Source organism: Stegostoma tigrinum, chromosome 23, assembly GCF_030684315.1.
Source record: "Stegostoma tigrinum isolate sSteTig4 chromosome 23, sSteTig4.hap1, whole genome shotgun sequence".
Classification (NCBI taxonomy): Eukaryota; Metazoa; Chordata; class Chondrichthyes; order Orectolobiformes; family Stegostomatidae; genus Stegostoma; species Stegostoma tigrinum.
Window position 1 is genome coordinate 31,327,384 of NC_081376.1, and position 20,406 is coordinate 31,347,789.

The 20,406-nt window shown below is 41.8% G+C and overlaps 1 protein-coding gene across 4 annotated transcripts in view; it reads left to right on the plus strand.

Annotated features, from left to right (window-relative positions):
* abca3b (ATP-binding cassette, sub-family A (ABC1), member 3b) overlaps positions 1-19,376 on the plus strand; it is a 98,831-nt gene extending 79,455 nt beyond the window's left edge. For 2 of the 4 annotated variants that reach the window (XM_048552533.2, XM_048552534.2), the window contains exons 26-31: positions 1,419-1,610; positions 4,445-4,632; positions 5,317-5,487; positions 10,734-10,918; positions 13,194-13,267; positions 17,902-19,376. In XM_048552533.2, coding sequence (XP_048408490.1) covers positions 1,419-1,610; positions 4,445-4,632; positions 5,317-5,487; positions 10,734-10,918; positions 13,194-13,267; positions 17,902-18,072 — 981 coding nt within the window. In that variant the 3' untranslated portion in view covers positions 18,073-19,376. Of the gene's footprint in view, positions 1-1,418; positions 1,611-4,444; positions 4,633-5,316; positions 5,488-10,733; positions 10,919-13,193; positions 13,268-15,835 lie in introns of all 4 variants that reach the window. The other 2 variants (XM_048552535.2, XM_048552536.2) reach the window with 1 other exon arrangement.
* The last annotated feature ends 1,030 nt before the right edge of the window (positions 19,377-20,406 follow it).

Sequence of the window (20,406 nt, forward strand, 5' to 3'; positions counted from 1 at the left end):
ATGAATAGCTAAGGCATTTTCCCCAGCGTAGGGGAGTCCAAAACTAGAGGGCATAGGTTTAAGGTGAGAAGGGAAGGATTTAAAAGGGACATGAGGGGAAATTTTTTCATACAGAAGGTTGTGCATATGTAGAATGAGTTGCCAGAGGAAGTGATAGAGGCTGGTTCAATTACAACATGTAAAAGACTTTTGGACAGGTACATGGATCACAAGGGTTTGGAGGGTTATGGAGCAAATGCATGCAAATAGCTCTAGTTCAGTTTAGGAAACCTGGTTTGCATGGATGAGTTGGACCAAGGGGCCTGTTTGCATGTTGTACGCCCCATGACTCTATGATATGTTTGGTGGGAACCCAAGGTGTGAGGAGGTTACAAAGAGACTGCGAAGGATACTGTCAATTTAACAGATAGGGCAACAAGCTGTCAGAAGAAATATGGGGACGAATATGAATTTATTCACTTTCATCATAGGAATAGAAAGGCAGAATATTTTTTAAACATTGGAAACATTTAAATATTGATGCTCAAAGAGACATAGAATACAGAAAGTTAGTATATAGGTACAGCACACAATTAGGAAGATAGATGGCATCTTCTTATCTTACAAAGAGACTGAAATAGAAGAGCAAGGAAGTCATGACACAGTTGCAAAGGGCTTTAGAGAGACCATATCTAGGGTTCAGTGTGCAGTTTTAATCTCCATTTTTATGGAAGGATATACTTGGAGGCATTGCAGTGAAAAGTTCACTACATTGGTCCCAGGGATGAAAAGGTTGTCCTCGGGTGAGAGGTAGCATTCTGTTTAATCTGTGCAGCCCTGCAGCTGCTAGGAAGCTTAGTGCATGGTTCCTATGGGTGACAAAACACATTACAGGGAATGCTGAGGAAACTGAAACACAGAGCTCAGGCCTGGGACAAGGCTGGTTATTTAGGGTTGAGGTAAAAGATTTCTTCACTCAGAGGGTTGTTAATTGGAATTAGAATTGTTATACAGAAAATTGTAGGTGCTCTGTCATTGATTATAATCAAGGGAAGATAAATTTTTGATCTCTCAGGGAATCATGGTATGCAAGAAGTGGGCAGAAAAGTCAAGGTAGAAAGTTAACTGTAATCATGTTGACTGGTGGAGCAACCCCCAAGGACCAAATAGTTTACTCCAGCTCTTACTTTTTAGTGTTCCTATGAAAGGCACAATAGAAATTCATTTCTTTCTTTCACTCTCAGTTTTGCTGGGTCTGGTTTGTTTCAGGACTCGTGACTTTGCCGTTCGTATGGGGTCTGGGGTTGGGAGGTGTTGAGGATTGTGAAGGAAGGCCCCCCCATGTTCAAGTTGGTCATTACCTTACATTGACACCCAATAGCATTTATTTTAAAGTGTTCATTGATTTCCAAGTCTGTACTTAATATTTTGTCTTTCAGGTTTATCACAAGGAATCAACGCTTGCTGTTAACAGGATTTCTTTAGCTGTAAATAAAGGAGAATGCTTTGGATTGCTGGGTTTTAATGGAGCTGGAAAGACAACCACCTTCAAGATGTTGACCGGTGATGAGAAAGTGAGCGGAGGGGATGCCTTTATCGCAGGTTACAGCATTTTGAAAAACAAAAAAAAAGTGAGCAGATGCAAGACTACTCAGTAGCACATAATTGTTAAAAAAAATTGTTCATGGAATATGTGCATCACTCGCTAGGCAAGCATTTATTTACCATCCCTAATTGCTGTGGAGTAGGTAGTGGTAAGCTGCCTTTTTGAATGACTGCAACCCTTGGGATGTTGGGACAGTCTTGGAGCTCTTAGGAAGGGTGTTTTAAAATTTTGACCCAGTAGCACTGAAGGAACTGTGATAGATTTCGAAGTCTAGATGGTGTGTGTAGCTTGGAGGGCTAATAGTTGATGTTCCCATGCACCTGCTGCCTTGTCCCTCTAGGTGGTTGAGGCCACATACATGGAATGTGCTGTAGAGGGAGTCTTGGTGGGTTACCAAAGTGCTTTCCACAGGCAGTACACACTGCTGCTATTGTGTTTTTATTGTGAAGAGAGAGTGAATGTTGAAGGTGGTGTTTAGGGTGCCTTGTCCTAAATTGTGTTGATCTGCTTGAGAGTTGTTTGATCTGTACTCATCCAGGCAAGTGTGAATATTCTATTACAGTCCTGACTTGTACCTTGTAAAGAAGATCAATCATTGGAGAGACAGAATTTGAGTTACTTGCATTTAAATTCCTAGGTCCTCACCTCCTTATGTGGCCACTGAACTAAATGGCTAGTCCAGCTCAGTTTCTGGTCAATAGTAACCTGCAGAGGTTTGTTAGTGTGTGATTTAGCAATGTCAAGTGAAGATGATTAAATTTTATTTTGTTAGAGATGGTCATAGCCCGTCATGAATGGTGCTTGCCACTTGTCAGCCCAAACCTAGATATTACCCACGTTTTGCTGCATTTTGGCACAGACACCTCTGACATCTGAAGTGTTATGAATGGTGCTGAATATACTGAATGCATCAGTGATCATCCCCACTTCTGACCTCATGGTAGAGGAAACATCATTGATGAGGCAACTTAAGATGGTTGGGACTAGGACACTATTTTGCAGAATGCTTGCACTGAAGTACTTTGACTGAGGTAATTGACCTCCGATGACCGTGATATCTTCTTTTGTGTTAGGTATGACTCTAACCAGTGGAGAGATTCCCCCCTAATTGACTCCAGTTGTGCTAGGACTCCATGATACTCTTATACTCAGTTTAATGTTGTCTTGATGTCAAAGATACTATCTCCTTCTCTCTAGAGTTCAGGTCTGTTGTCCATGTTTGAACTGAGATTATTATCAGGAACTGAGTGGCACTGGCAGTACTCAAACTAACCATCAGTGAGCAGATTATTTCTTTGCAAGCATTGTTTGATTGCACCGTTAGCAACTGCTTCCATCACTTTAATGATTGAGAGTTAACTAATAGAGCAGTAATTGGCTGGATTGGATTTATCCTGCTTTTGAGGATAGGACATACCTTGACATTTTTCCGAATTGTGGATGCTATGATTGTAGCCTGCTGGAAAGGTTTGGCTAGGAACATGGATAGTTTTGGAGCACAAGTCTTTACTATTATCACTGGAATGCTGTCAGGACCCATAGTCTTTATGATATCCAGTGCCTTCAGCTATTTCTTGACATCACGTAACATGAATTGAATTGGCCAAAGACTGACATCAGTGATGCTGGAGGAAGGCAAGATGGATTGCCACAATACCTCTGGCTGAAAATGAATGCAACTGATTCAGCTTGATCTTTTGCACCAATGTACTGGGTTCCAACATCATTGAGGATGGGGATATCTCTGGAGCTTTCTCCTTCAGTGAGTTGTTTAATTGACCCACCATTATTCATGACTGAATGGAGCAGGACTGCAGAGCTTAGATCTGAGGTTCTGAGATTGCTCAGCCCTTTTATTGCATGCTGTTTGCAATGTTTAGCATGCGCATGGTTCTATGTTGTTACTTCTCCAGGCTGACACCTCATTTTTAGGTATATGTGGCATTGCTCCCATGATATCCTCCTGTATTCTTCATTGAACCAGGATTGATACCATTCCTTGATGGTAATGTTAGAGTTGAGGATACACCAAGGTATGAGGTTACAGATTTTGTTTGAATGCTAATATCCCACAACACTACATGGATTTCCAGTTTTAAGCTAATCTGCTTGAAGTCTGCCTGATTTAGCCTGGTGATAGTGCTACTCCACACAATGGAGGGTACCCTCAATGTAGGAGACAGGACTTTGTCTCCACAAGGATTGTGCAGTGAATGGGTTGTCATCAGGATATCATCATGGACAGACATATCAGGGACAGGTAGATTGTGAAGAAGAAGTCAAGTAGATTTTGCGTCCTCGTTGGTTCCCTCATCATTTTCTGCAGATGCTATCTGGTATCTATATCCTTTAGGACTCAGCCAGCTCCGTTAGCAGTAGTGCTATCAAGCAACTTTTGGTGATGGACAAGCAGAGTACATTCTGTGTCTTTCCACTGTCTGTGCTTCCTCAAAGTGATGTTCAACTTGAGGTGCACTGATTCATCAGCTGAGTAAGGTAGTAGTGATAGATGTGATCAGCAGGAAGTTCCCTTGCCCATCTTTGATCTGATGCAATGGAACTTCATGGGGTCAGCAGTCAACATTGTGGACTCCCAGGCTAACTCCTTCCTGACTGTATACTACTTTGCCACTGCCTCTGACAGGCAATATTCCCTAAAATTCTGTTTTAGATTTCTATCACAGAGAAGGAGGGGATTGTTTCCATTCCACTGGAGGAGTGCAGTGCTCTCATCCTGCAGGAGTAAGATGTTTATGTCTTGCAGACAAGTGGTAGTGTTCGATGGAACACTACAATTTCTGGAACCTCAGCTCTCTGTTTTCCTTATTTCAAAGGTATTTTCTCTCTATTCTTGGATAGGTGCGCCAGAAGATTGGTTACTGTCCCCAGTTTGATGCTCTGCTTGGTCACATGACGGGGCAGGAAACACTATATATGTTTGCAAGATTACGGGGCATCCCCGAACACATCATCCAGCAGTGCGTAGATGAGGAGTTCCAGAGTTTCCTACTTGAACCTCATGCCCGGAAGCTCGTGCGGGCATACAGGTTAGTAAATCCAGATCATTAATTGTATATTTCCTTCCCCTTGCCTTTTCTTTACCGCTTGTTCATCTGTTAAGTGGAAGGATCAGCATTAGAGAACTCATCTCAGTGGCTACAAAGTTCACAGTACGCAAAAGCTATTCAGTCCATTATGTACTGGTCCCTAATGCCATTCCAATTGTGTACAATTGTGAAATATACAGAGGTGATAATATGGCTGAAGAGTGCATATTTTGATTTAGTAGATTAGTAGTGCAGAGGGTGAGAAGGACACATTTTGTGACAGTGCCATCTGGAGATTGCCACATCAACACCAAAGAAATTCCTAGTGGTAGGAAATGTCATGGATCGGAGAACCAGCTGCCAAGACTGTAATTCTTTCCCTGTGCTAAGATTCCAACCCTCTTACTCTCTGTGCCAAAATTCCTTGTCCCTCCCTGTTATATTTCCAATCTCTGCCTGTTCTGCAATTCACAGTTTCTCACCCCGTACTGAGATTCCAAGTCATTTGCCAAGATTCCCACCCCTGTCTCCTTCGTCAGGATTCCTGGTCACTCTCTGCCAGTTATGAAATTCCAGTCCATCCTCTCTGCCCCTCTTCCAGTCTCTCTGTTCCCACATGGGTATTCTCGGTTCTTATCTCCCTTTGCCAAGCATCATGCTGCTGCTAGTTTTGTCCTATCCTAGTGGTGGAAATAAGAGAAAGTTGAGCACTGCTGTGGCGCTGATTGGAAATCCTGCTGTCATCTTCCTGGATGAACCTTCCACTGGCATGGATCCTGTTTCAAGGAGACTATTATGGGATGCGGTGACCAGATCTCTTCAAGATGGAAAGTCCATTGTCATTACTTCTCACAGGTATGCAGTGTGTTTCTCTGTTACAATTAGTTATACTTCAGTTCATAACAGGAGGAGGCCATTCAGCCCCTTCAGCCTGTTTCATCATTCAAATCCATCACCTGTATACAATAACAGGAAAGCTTTTTCCTATATTCTTCCATGATCAGAGGATTAGATAGGGTGGACAGTGACAGTCTTTTTCCGAGGATGATGACTTCAGCTTGTACTAGGGGGCATAGCTACAAATTGAGGGGTGATAGATTTAAGACAGATGTCAGAGGCAGGTTCTTTATTCAGAGAGTTGCCTGCCAGTGTAGTTAACTCAGCCACATTAGGGGCATTTAAACAGTCCTTGGATAAGCATATGGATGATGATGGGATAGCGTAGGGGGAGGGGCTTAAGATTAGTTCACAGGTCGGCACAACATCGAGGGCTGATGGGCCTGTTCTGCGCTGTATTTTTCTATGTTCTATGGGTCTGGGTGTTGCTGCCAAGAAATTGTTCTCCTATCCCTATTTGCCCTTTAGAAGGTAAAAGTGAGCCATCTTCAACCTGTGAAGTCCATGACATACATATACTTACAGTATTCTTAGAAAGGAAATTCCAGAACTTGATCCAGTAACAATGAAAGAATGGTGATATAATTCCAAGTCGGGATAGTGGAGGTGTGCTTGGAAGAGGAGCTTGCAATCATCAGTGAATATCTCCACTTTTGACCTTATGAGAGAGGGAAGGATATGGATGAAGATCTGAAAATGGTTCAGCTCAGGACACTGCTGTGAGGAGCTCTTGCAGCAATGTCTTGGAACTGAGATGATTGACATACAACAGCCACAAACATCTTCCTTTGTGCAGAGTAACAGAACAGAGTGCAGGATACAATATTACAGCCGCCAAGAAGGTGCAGAGAGAGATCAACATTAACATTAAAGAAGTCTATTCAAAAGTGGTGACAGTGGGGAAGAAGCTGTTCTTGCATCTGTTTGAACCTGTATACAAACACTGAATAGGCTGGGTCTATTTTTCCTGGAGTGCTGGAGGTTGAGGGGTGACTGTATAGAGATTTACAAAATCATGAGGGGCATGGATAGGGTGAACAGCCAAGGTCGTTGTCCCAGGGGAATCCAAAACGAGAGGGCATAGGTTTAAGGTGAGATGGGAAAGATATAAGACGGACCGAGGGAACTTCATCATGCAGAGGGTGTTGTGTGTGTATGGAAAGAGCTGCAAGAGGAAGTGGTGTAGGCTGGTACAATTACAACATTTAAATGGCATCTGGATGGATACCTGAATAGGAGGAGTTTAGAGGAACACGGGCCAAATGTTGGCAAATGGGACAAGGTTAATGTAGGATATCTTGTCAACATGGATGAAGGTCTGTTTCTGTGCTGTACAATTCTATGACTGTATAGATTTTTAGAGAGATATGGGCCAAGTGCAGTCAGGTGGGACAAGTTTAGTTTGGTGTTAAGGTTGGCATAGACTGGTTGGACGAAAGAGTCTGCTTCTGTGCTATATGACTCATGGGTATTGAAGGTGGTATATTAGCATGGATAGAGGATTGATTAACTGATATAGTACAGAATAAAGGTGGCATTTTCAGGATGGTGTGCCACAAGGATCAGTTCCAGACCACAGTTATTTACAATATATATCAATGACTTGGTTGAGTAAAGTGAATTACTATTTTCAGGTTTTCAGATGACAAAATATTATGTGGGTAGGCAAATGCTGAGGATCACTTGAAGAGGCTGCAGAGGGATGTCCAGTTTGGGTTCTGCTGGGCTACTCAGTTCCTGATCTCTGTACATCCTGGTTCAAACATGCACAAAAGAGTTGGATTCCAGCAATGATGTGAGAGTGACAGCACTTGACATCAAGGCCACATTTACCTGAGTTTGGCATCAAGAACTCCAAGCAAAACTGGAATCAATGGGAAGCAGGGGGCAACCTCTTCACTAGTTGGAATCATATTTGGCTCATAGGAAGATGGTTGTGGTTGTCAGATGTCAGTCATCTCAGCTTCAGAATATCTCTGCAGGAATTCATCAGGTAGTGTCCTAGGCCCATCCATCTCCAGTTCCTTCAATGACCTTCCCTCCATCATCCACTCACAAGTGGGGATGTCTGCCGATGATTGCACTATGTTGGCACCATTTACCTGGACAATACCTAAATATGGGCTGATAAGTAGCAAGTAACATTCATGCTATACAAATGCCAGGCAAGATCATCTCAAATAATCTGATCACCACCCATTGACATTACCATCACTGAATATCCTGGGTGTTACCATTGATCGGAAGTTCAACTGGACTTGTCATACAAGTACAGTGGCTATGTGAGCAGGTCATAGGTTAGGAATACTACAGCGCGTAACTCACCTCCTGAGTCCACATAGCTTGTCCACAAGGCACAAGTCAGGAGTGTGGTGGAATACTCTCCACTTGATTGGATGAATGCAGCTCCAATAACACTCCTGCAGTGGTCCCCAGCATTAGAGGTACCAGTCTTCAGCCAATTCATTTCACTCCACATGATATCAAGAAATAGTTGCAGACACTGGATACTGCAAAGGATATGGCCCTGACAACATTCCAACATTAGTACTGAAGACTTGTGCTCTAGAACTTGCCACTCCCATAGCCAGGCTATTCCAGTACAGTTATGGTATCTGTCTGACAATGTGGAAAGTTGCCCAGGTATGTCCTGTACATAAAAAGTAAGACAAACATAACTTGGCCGATCACCCCCATCAGTCTACTCATGATAAGCAGTAAGGTGTTGACAGGTGTCATCAACAATGCTATCAAGCAGCACCTACTCAGCATTAACCTGCTCAGTGATGCTCAGTTTGGGTTCCACCATGGCTACTGAGCCCCTGGCCTCATTACAGCCTTGGTTCAAATATGGACAAAAGAGCTGAATTCCACAGGTAAGATGAAAGTAACAGTCCTTGTCATCAAGGCTGTGTTTGACGATGTGTGACATCAAGGATCCCTAGCAATACGGAACTTAGTAGTTATCGGGGCAAACTTTCTGATGGTTGGAGTTATACCTGACACATAGGAAGATAGTCATAATTGTTGGAAGTCAGTCATTCACAGCTCCAGGACATCTCTGCAGAAGTCCCTCAGGATAGTGTCCTATGCCTAACCGTCTTCAGCTGCTTCATCAATGACCCTCCCTTCATCATAAGGTCAGAAGTGAAGATGTTCATTGATGTTTGCACAATATTCAGCCCAATTTGTGGCGACTCAGTCTGTGTTCAAATGCAACAAGATCTAGAAGATATCTAGGCTTGGGTTTACAACTGGCAAATAACATTAGTGCCACACATACACCAAGTTGTGAGCATCACCAATAAGAGACAATCTAACCACCATCCCTTGACATTCAGTGGGGTTACCATCACTGAATCTCCCACTATCAACCTTCTGGGGGTTACCATTGACCGAAGCTCAACTGGAATCACCACATAAACATAATGGCTACAAGAACAGGTCAGATGCTAGGAATACTGCAGCGAGTAACTCATGTCCTGACTCCCCAACACTGACTACCATCTACAAGGCACAAATCAGAAGTGTGACGGAATTCTCCCCACTTGTCTGAGTGAATGCAGCTCCAACAACACTTAAGAAGCTTTACACCATCCAGGACAAAGCAGCCCACTTGATTGGCACTCCATCCATAAGCATCCATTCCCTCCACCAGCGACATTCAGTAGCAGCAGTGTGTACTATCGCCAAGATCCACTGCAGAAATTCACCAAAGATCCTCAGACAGCATCTCCCAAACCCATGACCACTTCATCTAGAAGGGCAAGACCAGCAGATATGTGACAACATCACCACCTTCAAGTTCCCCTCCAAGCCACTCACTATCCTTATTTGGAAATATATCACCATACCTTCAGTCGCTGTGTCAAAATCCTGAAATTCCTTCCCTATGGGCATTGTAGGTCAACGTACAGCTCATCGACATCAGTGATTCAAGAAGGTAGCTCACAACCACCTTCTCAAGATCAACTGAGGACAGGCAATAAATGCTGACCAGCCAGTGGCTCCAGTGTCCCTCAAGTGATTAAAAACAAATGTAGATAGATTAAGTGAGTGAGTAGAATCTTGGCTGATTAAATGTACTGTGGGAAAATGTGAGATCATGTACTTCAGCAGGAAGAACAGTGGAGGTGAATATTATTTAAGTGGAAAAAGACTGTATAAAGCTACAGAACAGAGGGATTTGGGAGTCCTTGTCTAAAAACCACAGAAAGAGTACAAAAGGAGGGAGGTTTTGCCATAACTGATCTGTGGGTACTGCACCCAGAATGTTTCTCTGTACTTAGGTACGTGACAACAAATCAAATCAAATCAAATCAAATCAATCGGCGGTTGGATTACTGAGAGTTTTAGTCACCTTATCTAAGGAATGATACACTGACATTGGAGGCAGTCCAGAGAATGTTCACTAAGCTGATAACTGGTAAGAAGGAACTGACTTAAGAGGAGAGATCGAGCAGACTGGAGCTTGTACTCAATGTATTTTAGATGAATAAGAGGGGACCTCACTGAAACATAAAAAATTCTGAGGGGACTTGACAGAGTAGATGCAGAGATGTTGTTTTCCCCTTATGGAAGAGTCTAGGAATAGACGGCATTATCTGAGAATAAAGGGTTGCACATTTAAGATAGAAAAGGGTAGGGGAAATTCCTTCACTGAGGGTCACAAATCTGTGGAATTCTTTATTGCTGAGGACTTCTGAGACTGGGCTGTTAAGTATTTCAAGGCTCAGATAGAGTTTTTTAACGGGAACCGAGGGTTGTGGGGAAAAATTAGACAAGTGGTGTTAAGGATTATTAGATCAATCATAATCTTATTGAATGGCAAAATAGACTTGATGGGCTGAATGGCCTACTTCTGCTCCTACATCCTGTGGTTGTGGTTTAATGGTCTTAATACTGGTCTTCAATTATAAAAGCAAAATTTGACAAATGCTGGTAATCTGAAATGGAAACAATGTGCTGGAAAATCTCAGTAGATCTTTCAGCATCTCTGAAAAGAGAAAATAATAAATGTTTCGGGTTGAATGATTCCTTTGTAAGATGAAGATCTGAAGAAGAGCTGTTCAACTCAAAGCATTAACTCTATTTCTCCCTGCGCAGTTGCTGCCAGATCTGCTGAATTTTTCTGTTTCCTATTCATTTTCTGTATTTTCTGATTTTATTTCTGGACTTCAGTAAGTCTGCATGCTATGTTTCAGCATGGAAGAGTGTGAAGCACTCTGCACCAGGCTGGCTGTGATGGTCAATGGTCAGTTCAAGTGCCTTGGGAGTCCTCAGCACCTCAAGAATAAATTTGGCAGTGGATTTACATTACTGGTCAAAATCCATGGAAATAAACCTGATCTCAAGCCATTCAAGAACTTTATTGAAACTACATTTGAAGGTAAAGGACTAACTTCATCTGGATTCCTCTACTTGCATCACATACTAAATAACAATCTTATTATACCTCTCATACGTTAATACGCTGTCACTCTCTTTCATTCTTTGTCTGATTACTGTCTGTATCTCAATTGTTGCATTTTTCACTTTTTTCACTTGCCTACTTTGTTATATATTTACTTTCTTTGTTATATATTTACAGTCTCTCTCTCTATACCTCTCTGTCTTGTCTTTCTACTTACTTCTCTGTTTCTTTGTCTTACATACTCTCTCATTTGCTTTGATCGGATGGCTGATGAGTGGAATTTTGGAAGGGCAAATCAGGGCAGGACTTATACACTTTACCATAAAGTCCTGGGGAGTGTTGCCAGACAGAGACACTTTGGAGTGCAGGTTCATAGTTCCTTGAAAGTGGGATCACAGGTATACAGGATAGTGAAAAAGGCGTTTATTGGTCAGTTCATTGAGTAATAGGAGTTGGGAGGTCATGTTGCAGCTATATAGGACATTGGTTAGGCCTCTTCTGGAATAATGCATTCAGTTCTGGTGTCCCGGCTATAGGAAGGATGTTGTGGAACTTGAAAGGGTTCAGAAAAGATTTACGAGGATGTTTCCAGGGTTGGGGGGTTTGAGCTTTAGGAAGAGGCTGAATAGCCTGGGCCTATTTTCCCTAGAGCGTTGGAGGCTGAGGGATGACCTTATTGAAGTTTATAAAATCACGAGGAGCGTGGATAGAATGAATAGCCAAGGTCTTTTCCCCAGGATAGGGGAGTCTGAAAGCTAGACAGCATTGGTTTAAGCTGAGAGGGGAAAGATGTACGAGAGACCTAAGGGGCAACTTTTTCAGGCAGAAGGTGGTGCATGTATGGAATGTGACACTGGAGGAAATGGTGGAGGCTGGTACAATCACAACATTTAAAAGGCAATCGGATGGTATATAAATAGGAAAGGTTTAGAGGGATATGGGCCAAATGCTCGCAACTGGGTTTAGATTAATTTAGGACATCTGATCGGCATGATGATATAGACTGAAGGGTCTGTTTCCGTGCTGTACATCCCTGTGACTTCCTCTTGTTGTCACAAAAGGCTTTCACAATTCACCTCACTCTCAGAGACATTTTCTGTAACTGTTTGTCAACTCGTCTCTGAATTTCTCCTTGTTTCTTTCTGCCTTTCTTGCACTGTCTCCCTCTACCATTCCCTCCGTCTCCCTATCTCACATATTCATTGTGTGTCTCTGCCCCTCTCTTCCCCCTCTCTTCCACTCTCTTGCTTATCCTGTCTTGCTCCCCCCCACCATTGCCTCCATCTCACTGTCTCACCATCTTTCTCTCGTGATCTTTATGTCTGTCCCTTTGTCAGTGGATAAGAACATTACTCAGAACTGTACTGTTCTTTACCGTAATTGATGGTGTGTGCTGAGTCAGCTGACCTCAGAAAGTAACAGAGTAGAAAGGATGGTGAATTTGGCCTCAGTGCATTAGGTGAAAGATTGGGAGAACCTGTCAAGAACTCTACTGCTTGTGTTTCAATAATCTGTATTCAGTGCGTGGATATTGGCTAATGGGATTCAGACTTTCTATGATACGTGCTAAAGTTGGATAGTCTATCACCATTTAATGTGCAAAGACAGGAGGGCATTGAGGTCTGAGAAGAGCACAGTTCAGTGAAAGGATGTTGTGGTATGAAATCTGTTTGTTCACTGACAGCTGATTTCAATGATTAAACACAGACCTTGTCCTGTCTATTATTATGCATAATTTGATTAATTGAAACAGATGATTTTTTGGTGGTGGATTGTAGGTGAAATGCATCACAGGTGATTTGACGGTGAGAAGGAAAAGGTGTGTTCGTGATTTGTTCACAGGATCTGGGAGATAATGAAAAGGTGCATTTATGCCCCATCCCTGGACGCTCTGAGCCTCTTAAGAGTTAACCACACAAGACATGGGTTTGGGCCATATTGGTTGAAGTGGGCAGTAGCAAACCATTTGAGTATTATATAAATTGAGAGCTTCAGAGTCACATTGTTGGTATCTGCACAAATGGTCAGATTATCAAATGTGATGTGCAGTTTTTTTCTGATGAGATTTAGACATGGTTTCTCTGGTAGCCCTTCCAGTATCAAAACCAGTAGATCACCGTATTCAAGGTTGTGTATGCCATGTGTGCCTGAAATGGTCAAGGAGCCCATGTCAATGGTTAGTGTTCGCCTATCTAAAACTAAATGTTTTTTATTGATACCTCTAACTTACTTTTGTTTCGTTGTATGACAGGCAGTATTTTAAAAGATGAGCATCATGGAATGGTGCATTACCACTTAACCAGCCAACTCTTGTCATGGCCTCAGGTAGGTTTCTTTGTTTGACTGGGACCCTATGAGGAAGGATTTATGACACTCATTGTACCGGAAGCTTGTGGAGAAGGAAAGCGAGGGCATTCCACCCCACTGAACAAGTGGAGGCTATTCTCCCCCTCCGAACAAGCTGAAGCCATTCTGCCCCTCTGAACAACACGGGACCATTCTGTCACATCCTCACACCCCAAACAAGAGGGGGCCTTTTGATTCCTCTGAACAAGAGGAGACCATTTAGTGTTCATCTGTTACATAGGAACAGGAGAAATTCTACTTCTCTCAGGCCTATGATTGCACTCAGTCAGTCGTTTCAGCATCCAGAGTTCTTTGGGGGAGAATGCTCCAAGTTTTTACAATCCTTTGTTTAAAGATATATTTCTTGACACCACCCCTGAAGAGTATGGTTTTAATTTGGAGGTTGTACTTTCTTCCATCATGCGCTATCAATGTTTTGAATGAATTTAGAGACATCTCAATCAGATAATTTCTTAATCTTCCATAAATTTGGAAATACAAGCCTAATCTATCTTGTCTATAATGATGCATAATTTGATTAATTGAAATACAGATGATTTATTCGTGGTGGATTATAGGTGAAATGTATCACAGGTGATTTGATGATGGGAAGAAAAAGGCATGTTTGTGATTTGTTTACAGGATCTGGGAGATAATGAAAAGGTGCATTTATCCCTGGAAGCGCTGAGGCTGTTTAGAGTTAAGCACACAGTATGTTGGTTTGGGCCATATTGGTTTGGGTGGGCAGTAGCTCATCTATTTTAAGGTCCTGCAACATTGTGGTGAATCTGTACTGCATTCCTTCCAAGTCCAAATAGCCTTTCCAATTTGCATTGCCCAGAATGAAGCCAGTTACTCCAGACTGAGTCTGTCAAAGCTTCTGCAAATCAGAAGCTTCATTTTTCCGCTGTAAATCCAATGATCTTGAGATAAAAGCTGTTTTCCATCAGTCTTTTTGATAACTTTATGCACGTGCTTCAGAAAGAACCATCCCAAGGTTAATTGGGGAACCCTGTGTTTTAGGAAGCTCTGCACTGAAACCATGTGCAGTAGGGAGGACCTAGAACTGCCAGGATGGGCACACCAGCTGAGTGGATGACAGTGGCATCTCGTGACCTTCCATTTAGTTTCTGGTTTAGTTTGATCATGGCAAGGAATCATTAACCCAAAAGAGCGTCATGGAATTTCAGCCTATAATGCCGATGAGGATTGCCACATAATTGTGGATATCTTGAGCAGTCTGAAACACCGTTTGTGATAAACACCCCCACCATAGCACAATTTAGGATTTGACGATGGAACGGAATTAAAAGAGCCACTGAGGAGCAGGAGATCCTACAAAGTGTGATTTGCCCCAGGGAGGGGAATTCTGCACAGTGTGATTTACCCTGAGGGAATAGGGGAGTCCACGCAGTGTGATTTGCTCCAGGCCTCTGCACCTCATAGGGATCACTCTGGCATTAGATTTTCTTGGTGTGTACATGGACACCTAAATTAATCCAAAAATTTAGTTCCTCATCAACTATACTGACTTGACTTTGTGAGATTCAAAGAGGGAATTCCATATTTCCCCTCTTTAAACTCCATTCGCCAGAAATTTGGTCATGTACTTAATCTATCCATGTCACAAATGTTCTCAGTCCACCTACTCAATTTCCTGTACTGTGGAGGACAGTATTTAAAGAAATTGACCAAGTGTCTGTATATGCAGAATTGTCCCTAAAATTAATAGACATTCTATATTCAGATGGGGAAGGTGGCCAGGCTGAGAACGTGGAGGCACTGTTTATTTAAATAAAATGCTGCCACAACCAATGGTTAGTCTGGGAGAGAGGGAGCAAAGGACCCTTAGGGCATGGAGGGGCCAGGATCCTGGAAGGTTGAAGACTTTTTTAACAGATCCAGAGACAAACTAATATTATAGCCCAAACTTTGTGTTCATCGTTAACACAGAACAGTACAGGCCCTTTGGCCCACGATGTTGTGCCAAACTTTTACCCCAAACCTAAGGTCTATCTAACCTCCACCGCTACCTTATACTATCATCCATATGCTTATTCTAATGGCTGCTTAAATGCCCCTAATGAGGCCAACTCCACTACTTTCTCCAGCAATTCATTCCACGCCCCGACCACTGTCTGAGTAAAGAACCTGCCTCTGATGTCTCCCCTATATCTACCTCCTTTCGCATTAAAACTATGTCCCCTGGTAAAAGCTACCTCCGCCCTAGGAAAAAGTCTCTGGTTGTCTACTCTATCTACACCTCTGATCATTTTGTACACATTTTGTAACTGAGTTATTAATTTATTGATAGTACTCACTGTTAACTGAAGTTACTAACGTATTGATAATACTCATTGCTGATATTAACGCATGAATAGTATTCACTTTTAACTCATGTAACTAACCTAGTAATAATTCACTTGTCGCTTGCTGAAACTACTGTTTTGTTCACTGTCAACTGATATTACTAGTAGTTTGTGTTTGTTAATATCATGCTTGCTTGTAAATGGAAAATTACTTCCATTTTCATCCCCTTGTTTGCAGATATTTGGCACACTAGAAAGGGCCAAAGAGAAATACAATATCAAGGATTATTCAGTCAACCAGATCTCCCTTGAGCAAGTGTTCCTCAGCTTTGCTCGTTTCCAGCTGCGTACAGAAGGAAGATCAGATTAGCACCAATCAAACTGAGTTTCAGTTTCAACCGTGAACGTACAGGTGCAGGAGCTACATGCGTAGAAAATTCTATCTGGTTGGGTGAATGATGCATTAGAAATAAAAAGCTAGAGTAAAGTTAACACTAAACCTGAGAAGTCCAGACTCTGCTGGAGTTAGGTTGGTTCAGAAACCTGCTGGAATCAAGGACTTCAATTCTCCAATTGTAACTGAGCAGAACAATTCACTCAGGATAAGAAATGCTGCATTGTCCTGGAAATTGGCCTCTGGTGCAGTACCTTATTTTTGTTATGTTAGTAGGATTATATTCGACTGGGAATACACCCATTTTCAGAATCATCTTGTTCCAAGATAAAAATAAAAATTTTAAAGTGATCAGAGCAAACGTGGCCATCAAAATGAATCACATGACCTGGCCTGTGTGTCCCACATGCCCATTAAAACCTTCTCTAATTCCTTCCAGGGGGTCAAGGTTCCTACTGTAAAACTGGGTCCCCCTTAATTCGAGGTTGAACTCTCATCTTTCCTCAGCAACAGCATAATTGACTCATACTACTTGATAGTTTTGTTACTAATGTTTATCTAGTGCTAGTTGTGATTTGTTACTAGTAATAACCATGCTGAAATTGTGGATCATTACAAATAGTGACACAAACAAAAGCACAATACTGAAGAAGCTAGAAATGGGAAATTAAAAACAGAAAATGCTAGAACTACTGTATCAGTGATAATGGGTCTAGGCCCAAAACATCAGCTTTTGTGCTCCTGAGATGCTGCTGGGCCTGCTGTGTTCATCCAGCCTCACATTTTGTTATGCTAGAACTACTGGCAGGTCAGGCAACATATGTGGAGAGAAAGACAGAGTTAAACATCTGAAATTGATGGCTTCCTATCAGAAATGTAAAAAAGTTAGAAATGTGTAACAGGCATTAAGCCAGTACAGAGGCAGATTAATGGGAGGGGAGAAAAAAACAAAAGGAATGTTTGTGATAATTTGGCAGGCAGGAGCAATTCAGTGACCATAGGGAAGATGGTGCAAGGCAGAAGAGATGATGGAGAGATTGGTAAAGAGAGACTAGAGGAGAAGTTAGCAAGCACATTGCAATTAACCCATGTACTGATTCTTGCAATAACTCTGGTGCTGATGGAGATTTCATGCTTGTCATATTAATCGTAATAATAATGGTGATTTGGTATTAGTAAAGATCCCTGATGCTAGTGGAGATTTGTCATTAGTACGATCAGGGTGTAAGCACTGTTTCTTACTAAGAGTAACAGAGATCACAGACGTACCACAGCCTTCCCTGCAAACGGACCAAATATCCAAGTAGATTAAACATAATAGTTCCTTTCTGCAATGGCTATAAATAGTATAGAGTGACAGATTAGACTTCTGTGCTGTAATTATTCGGCCCATTGTTTCAGTGCCGACTCTCTGCAAGAGCATCTCACCAGTCCTGCTCCCTGCTATTTTCTGTAGCTACGTACTTACATAATTTCCAATCGCCTTTGAAAGCCATGAGTGAATGTGGCCCTACCACACTCTAGGGTGTACAGTCCAGATCCTAACTACTTGCTATGCAAAATGGTTTTCTTCTTGTGTTCCCTTTGCTTCTCTTGGCAACCACCTCAAACTGGTGTTGTTTGGTTCTCAATCCTTCCATCAATGGGAAAAGTTTCTCCTTTCTACATGACTTGAAACTGAGTCTAAGGCTCACTTTATAAACTGATTATTGATAACTAAATTCAGCCTAGCACAAGCTAAATTATTTGCTGATAATTCAGTGAAATCTTTGCTGTTAACTAGAATGCTCAAACCTGGAGACGAAGTAGTCTCAGTTTATATCTACACAGCAGCAAGACGAAAGGTAGAATTCTACAGGTATGTGAATTTTTATGAATGAAAACTCCTCCATTCTAACCTCTGTTGTTAGGAACTTGAAACAATGTGTGAAATGGATCAAACAAGACACTTGTACATCCTTGCTTGGAATGAAACCATGGATTTAAAGAACAACTTTAAATTCAAGCAACATCCTTCTTTGGCTAATAAGATCTGCTGCCCTTGGACTGTATATGATGTTGTTTTGAGGGCTGTGCTGTGAAGTCTAAGATACCAGTCTGTTAGCAAATCTGATTTGCTCTGGGAGATACTTGAAAAATTTTAAGTGCAATATTAACTCAGTGAAGACAATGTACTTATTGAGTATGCCTGCAGATTCCAATTACCTGAAAATGCGTACTATTGCACAACAGCACTTGTCAATGTTATTTCTATTTAATTTTATGTTATCCCATCCAATCCCGATCTTCTGAAATAAATTTGTATTGTATATGTTAAATGGAGATGCTCAAATTATGTGAAGTATACCAGTGGGATTGATGGATGGGACAATAGTGAGATAAACTTTTTGAAGCTGAGGTCTGGCCCAAGTGATAGTAAATGACCAATACTGACATATCTCAAAGTTTCACTGTTTATTGTGTATAGTCTGAACTCTGCTGTTGGGTAGAATGGGCTACATAAAAGAGAGTCGCAAAGCATCTTGTACAGGGCTGGAAGTTTTAGAATTCTGCCCGTTTTGGTATGATTCTGAAGTTTCTACTTTTTAAATACGTCAGAGGCCATTATCTAAAGTTCTACTGCCAAATGGGCACATCATTGAGCATTTCAAAAAATCCAAAATTGACAACAGCGTATTCTCATGACCCAGTATCCCAGGCTAGATCTTCAACATCTCCCTTCCCAACAATGAAAAATCAGCCCCTTTCATTCAGCTGAGTCAGACAGGAGTGAAACATCTCTCAAATCACCTTTACTTGGTTCAAAAACCTTAGGACTTGAGGCTCAGATACTAAGTGTTCCAAACATTAATTAACCAAAATTGGAAATTGATCTCAGAATTAGTTGTAAGCAATGCTGTGCAGTCATGTTCCAATGTACGAATCACAAAGTAATTATGTAATCAGGACTTTTTAAATATGTTTTCTAATCAACTCACTCAGAGATGTTATCACACATGGGATGCAAACTTGGGCCTCCTGACTCAGGAATAGAGACATTACCGCTGTGCCACAAGAGACACCTTCAGCACTGTTTTCAAGTAATCACAATGACGGTGTTCACCTGTGCCTTTCTGACAGTTATGGTGCTAACAGCTGTCACTTGGTATGACACTGACTTGGTTCCCTTCGTACTGTTCTGTACCCAATGAATGTCAACAATTACTACAAAACTGTCACTTGCTGTTTGCTGTGTATCCTGGATTATGAAGTTTTTTTAATTAAAATCAGCACTTTAACAATTTTTAAATCCTTGTTTTAATGTATGTTTTGTGTTGTAGATTTGAAGCTGCAGTTTGTTAAAAACAGCATTGTGATTATCTCTAATTAGAATTGCAATAAAGATTTTCACACCTTGAATATGTCTTTTTAAATGTCTTTGAGTCTTGATGTAGTTAGGATGGCTGTTGATTCTATCCCACTCCAGAAGCTTGAAACAAACATCTCAGCTGACATTCCAGTCCCACACAGAGGTGCATTGTCAGAGGTACTGTTTCACAGGTGAGATGTAAACATGGGTGTCATTTGTCCCCTTAAACAAATGTAAAAAATTTTCATGACAACATGAATTTGCTATTGTGTATACCTCATTTCAAAAGTATATGACGCAGTGAAGCAATTTGGGACATGCTAAGAAATATCATACTCCTGACTACTGACACTGCCTGCATGCATTCACCTATCACTATCTCACCCACCTTCCCCAGGCCCACCCCTACTCCCTACTTATTTCTGAGCTTCCCCCTCCCCATTTCTGAAATGTCAGCTTTCCTGTTCCTCTGATGCTGCCTGGCCGGCTGTGTTCCTCCAGCTCCACACTTCGTTATCTCATACTCCTGACTTGTGCCTTATAGATAGTGGATAGGCTTTAGGGGGTCAGGAGGTGTATTGCAGGTTCCCTAACCTCTGACTTGTAGCAACAGTTTTTGTATAGCTAGTCCAGATCATTTCTTGCCAGTGGTAATGTAGATCAGGAGCTGAGCAGCCATGCTAGAACACAACCTGACCTCAGTGGGATTGTTGCTAAGCAAGTGCTGCTAAATAGCGCTGTTGATGACACCATCCATCACTTAACTGATGATCTGCTGCTAAATAGCGCTGTTGATGACACCATCCATCACTTAACTGATGATCTAGAATAGACAGATGGAGACAGTAATTGGCCAGGTGGGATTTGTCCTGCTTTTTCAGTTAAAGTCATACCTGGCCAGTTTTTCTCTCTGTCAGCGACAATGCCAGTGTTGTGGCTGTGTTGGATCAGTTTGGTCAGCAGCGCAACAGGTCCTGAAGCAGAAATCTTCAGGATTATTTCCAGAATGTTGTGAGAGCCTGTAGTCTTTGCAGTAGGAATGCTGTTTTTTGACATCAGGAAGAGT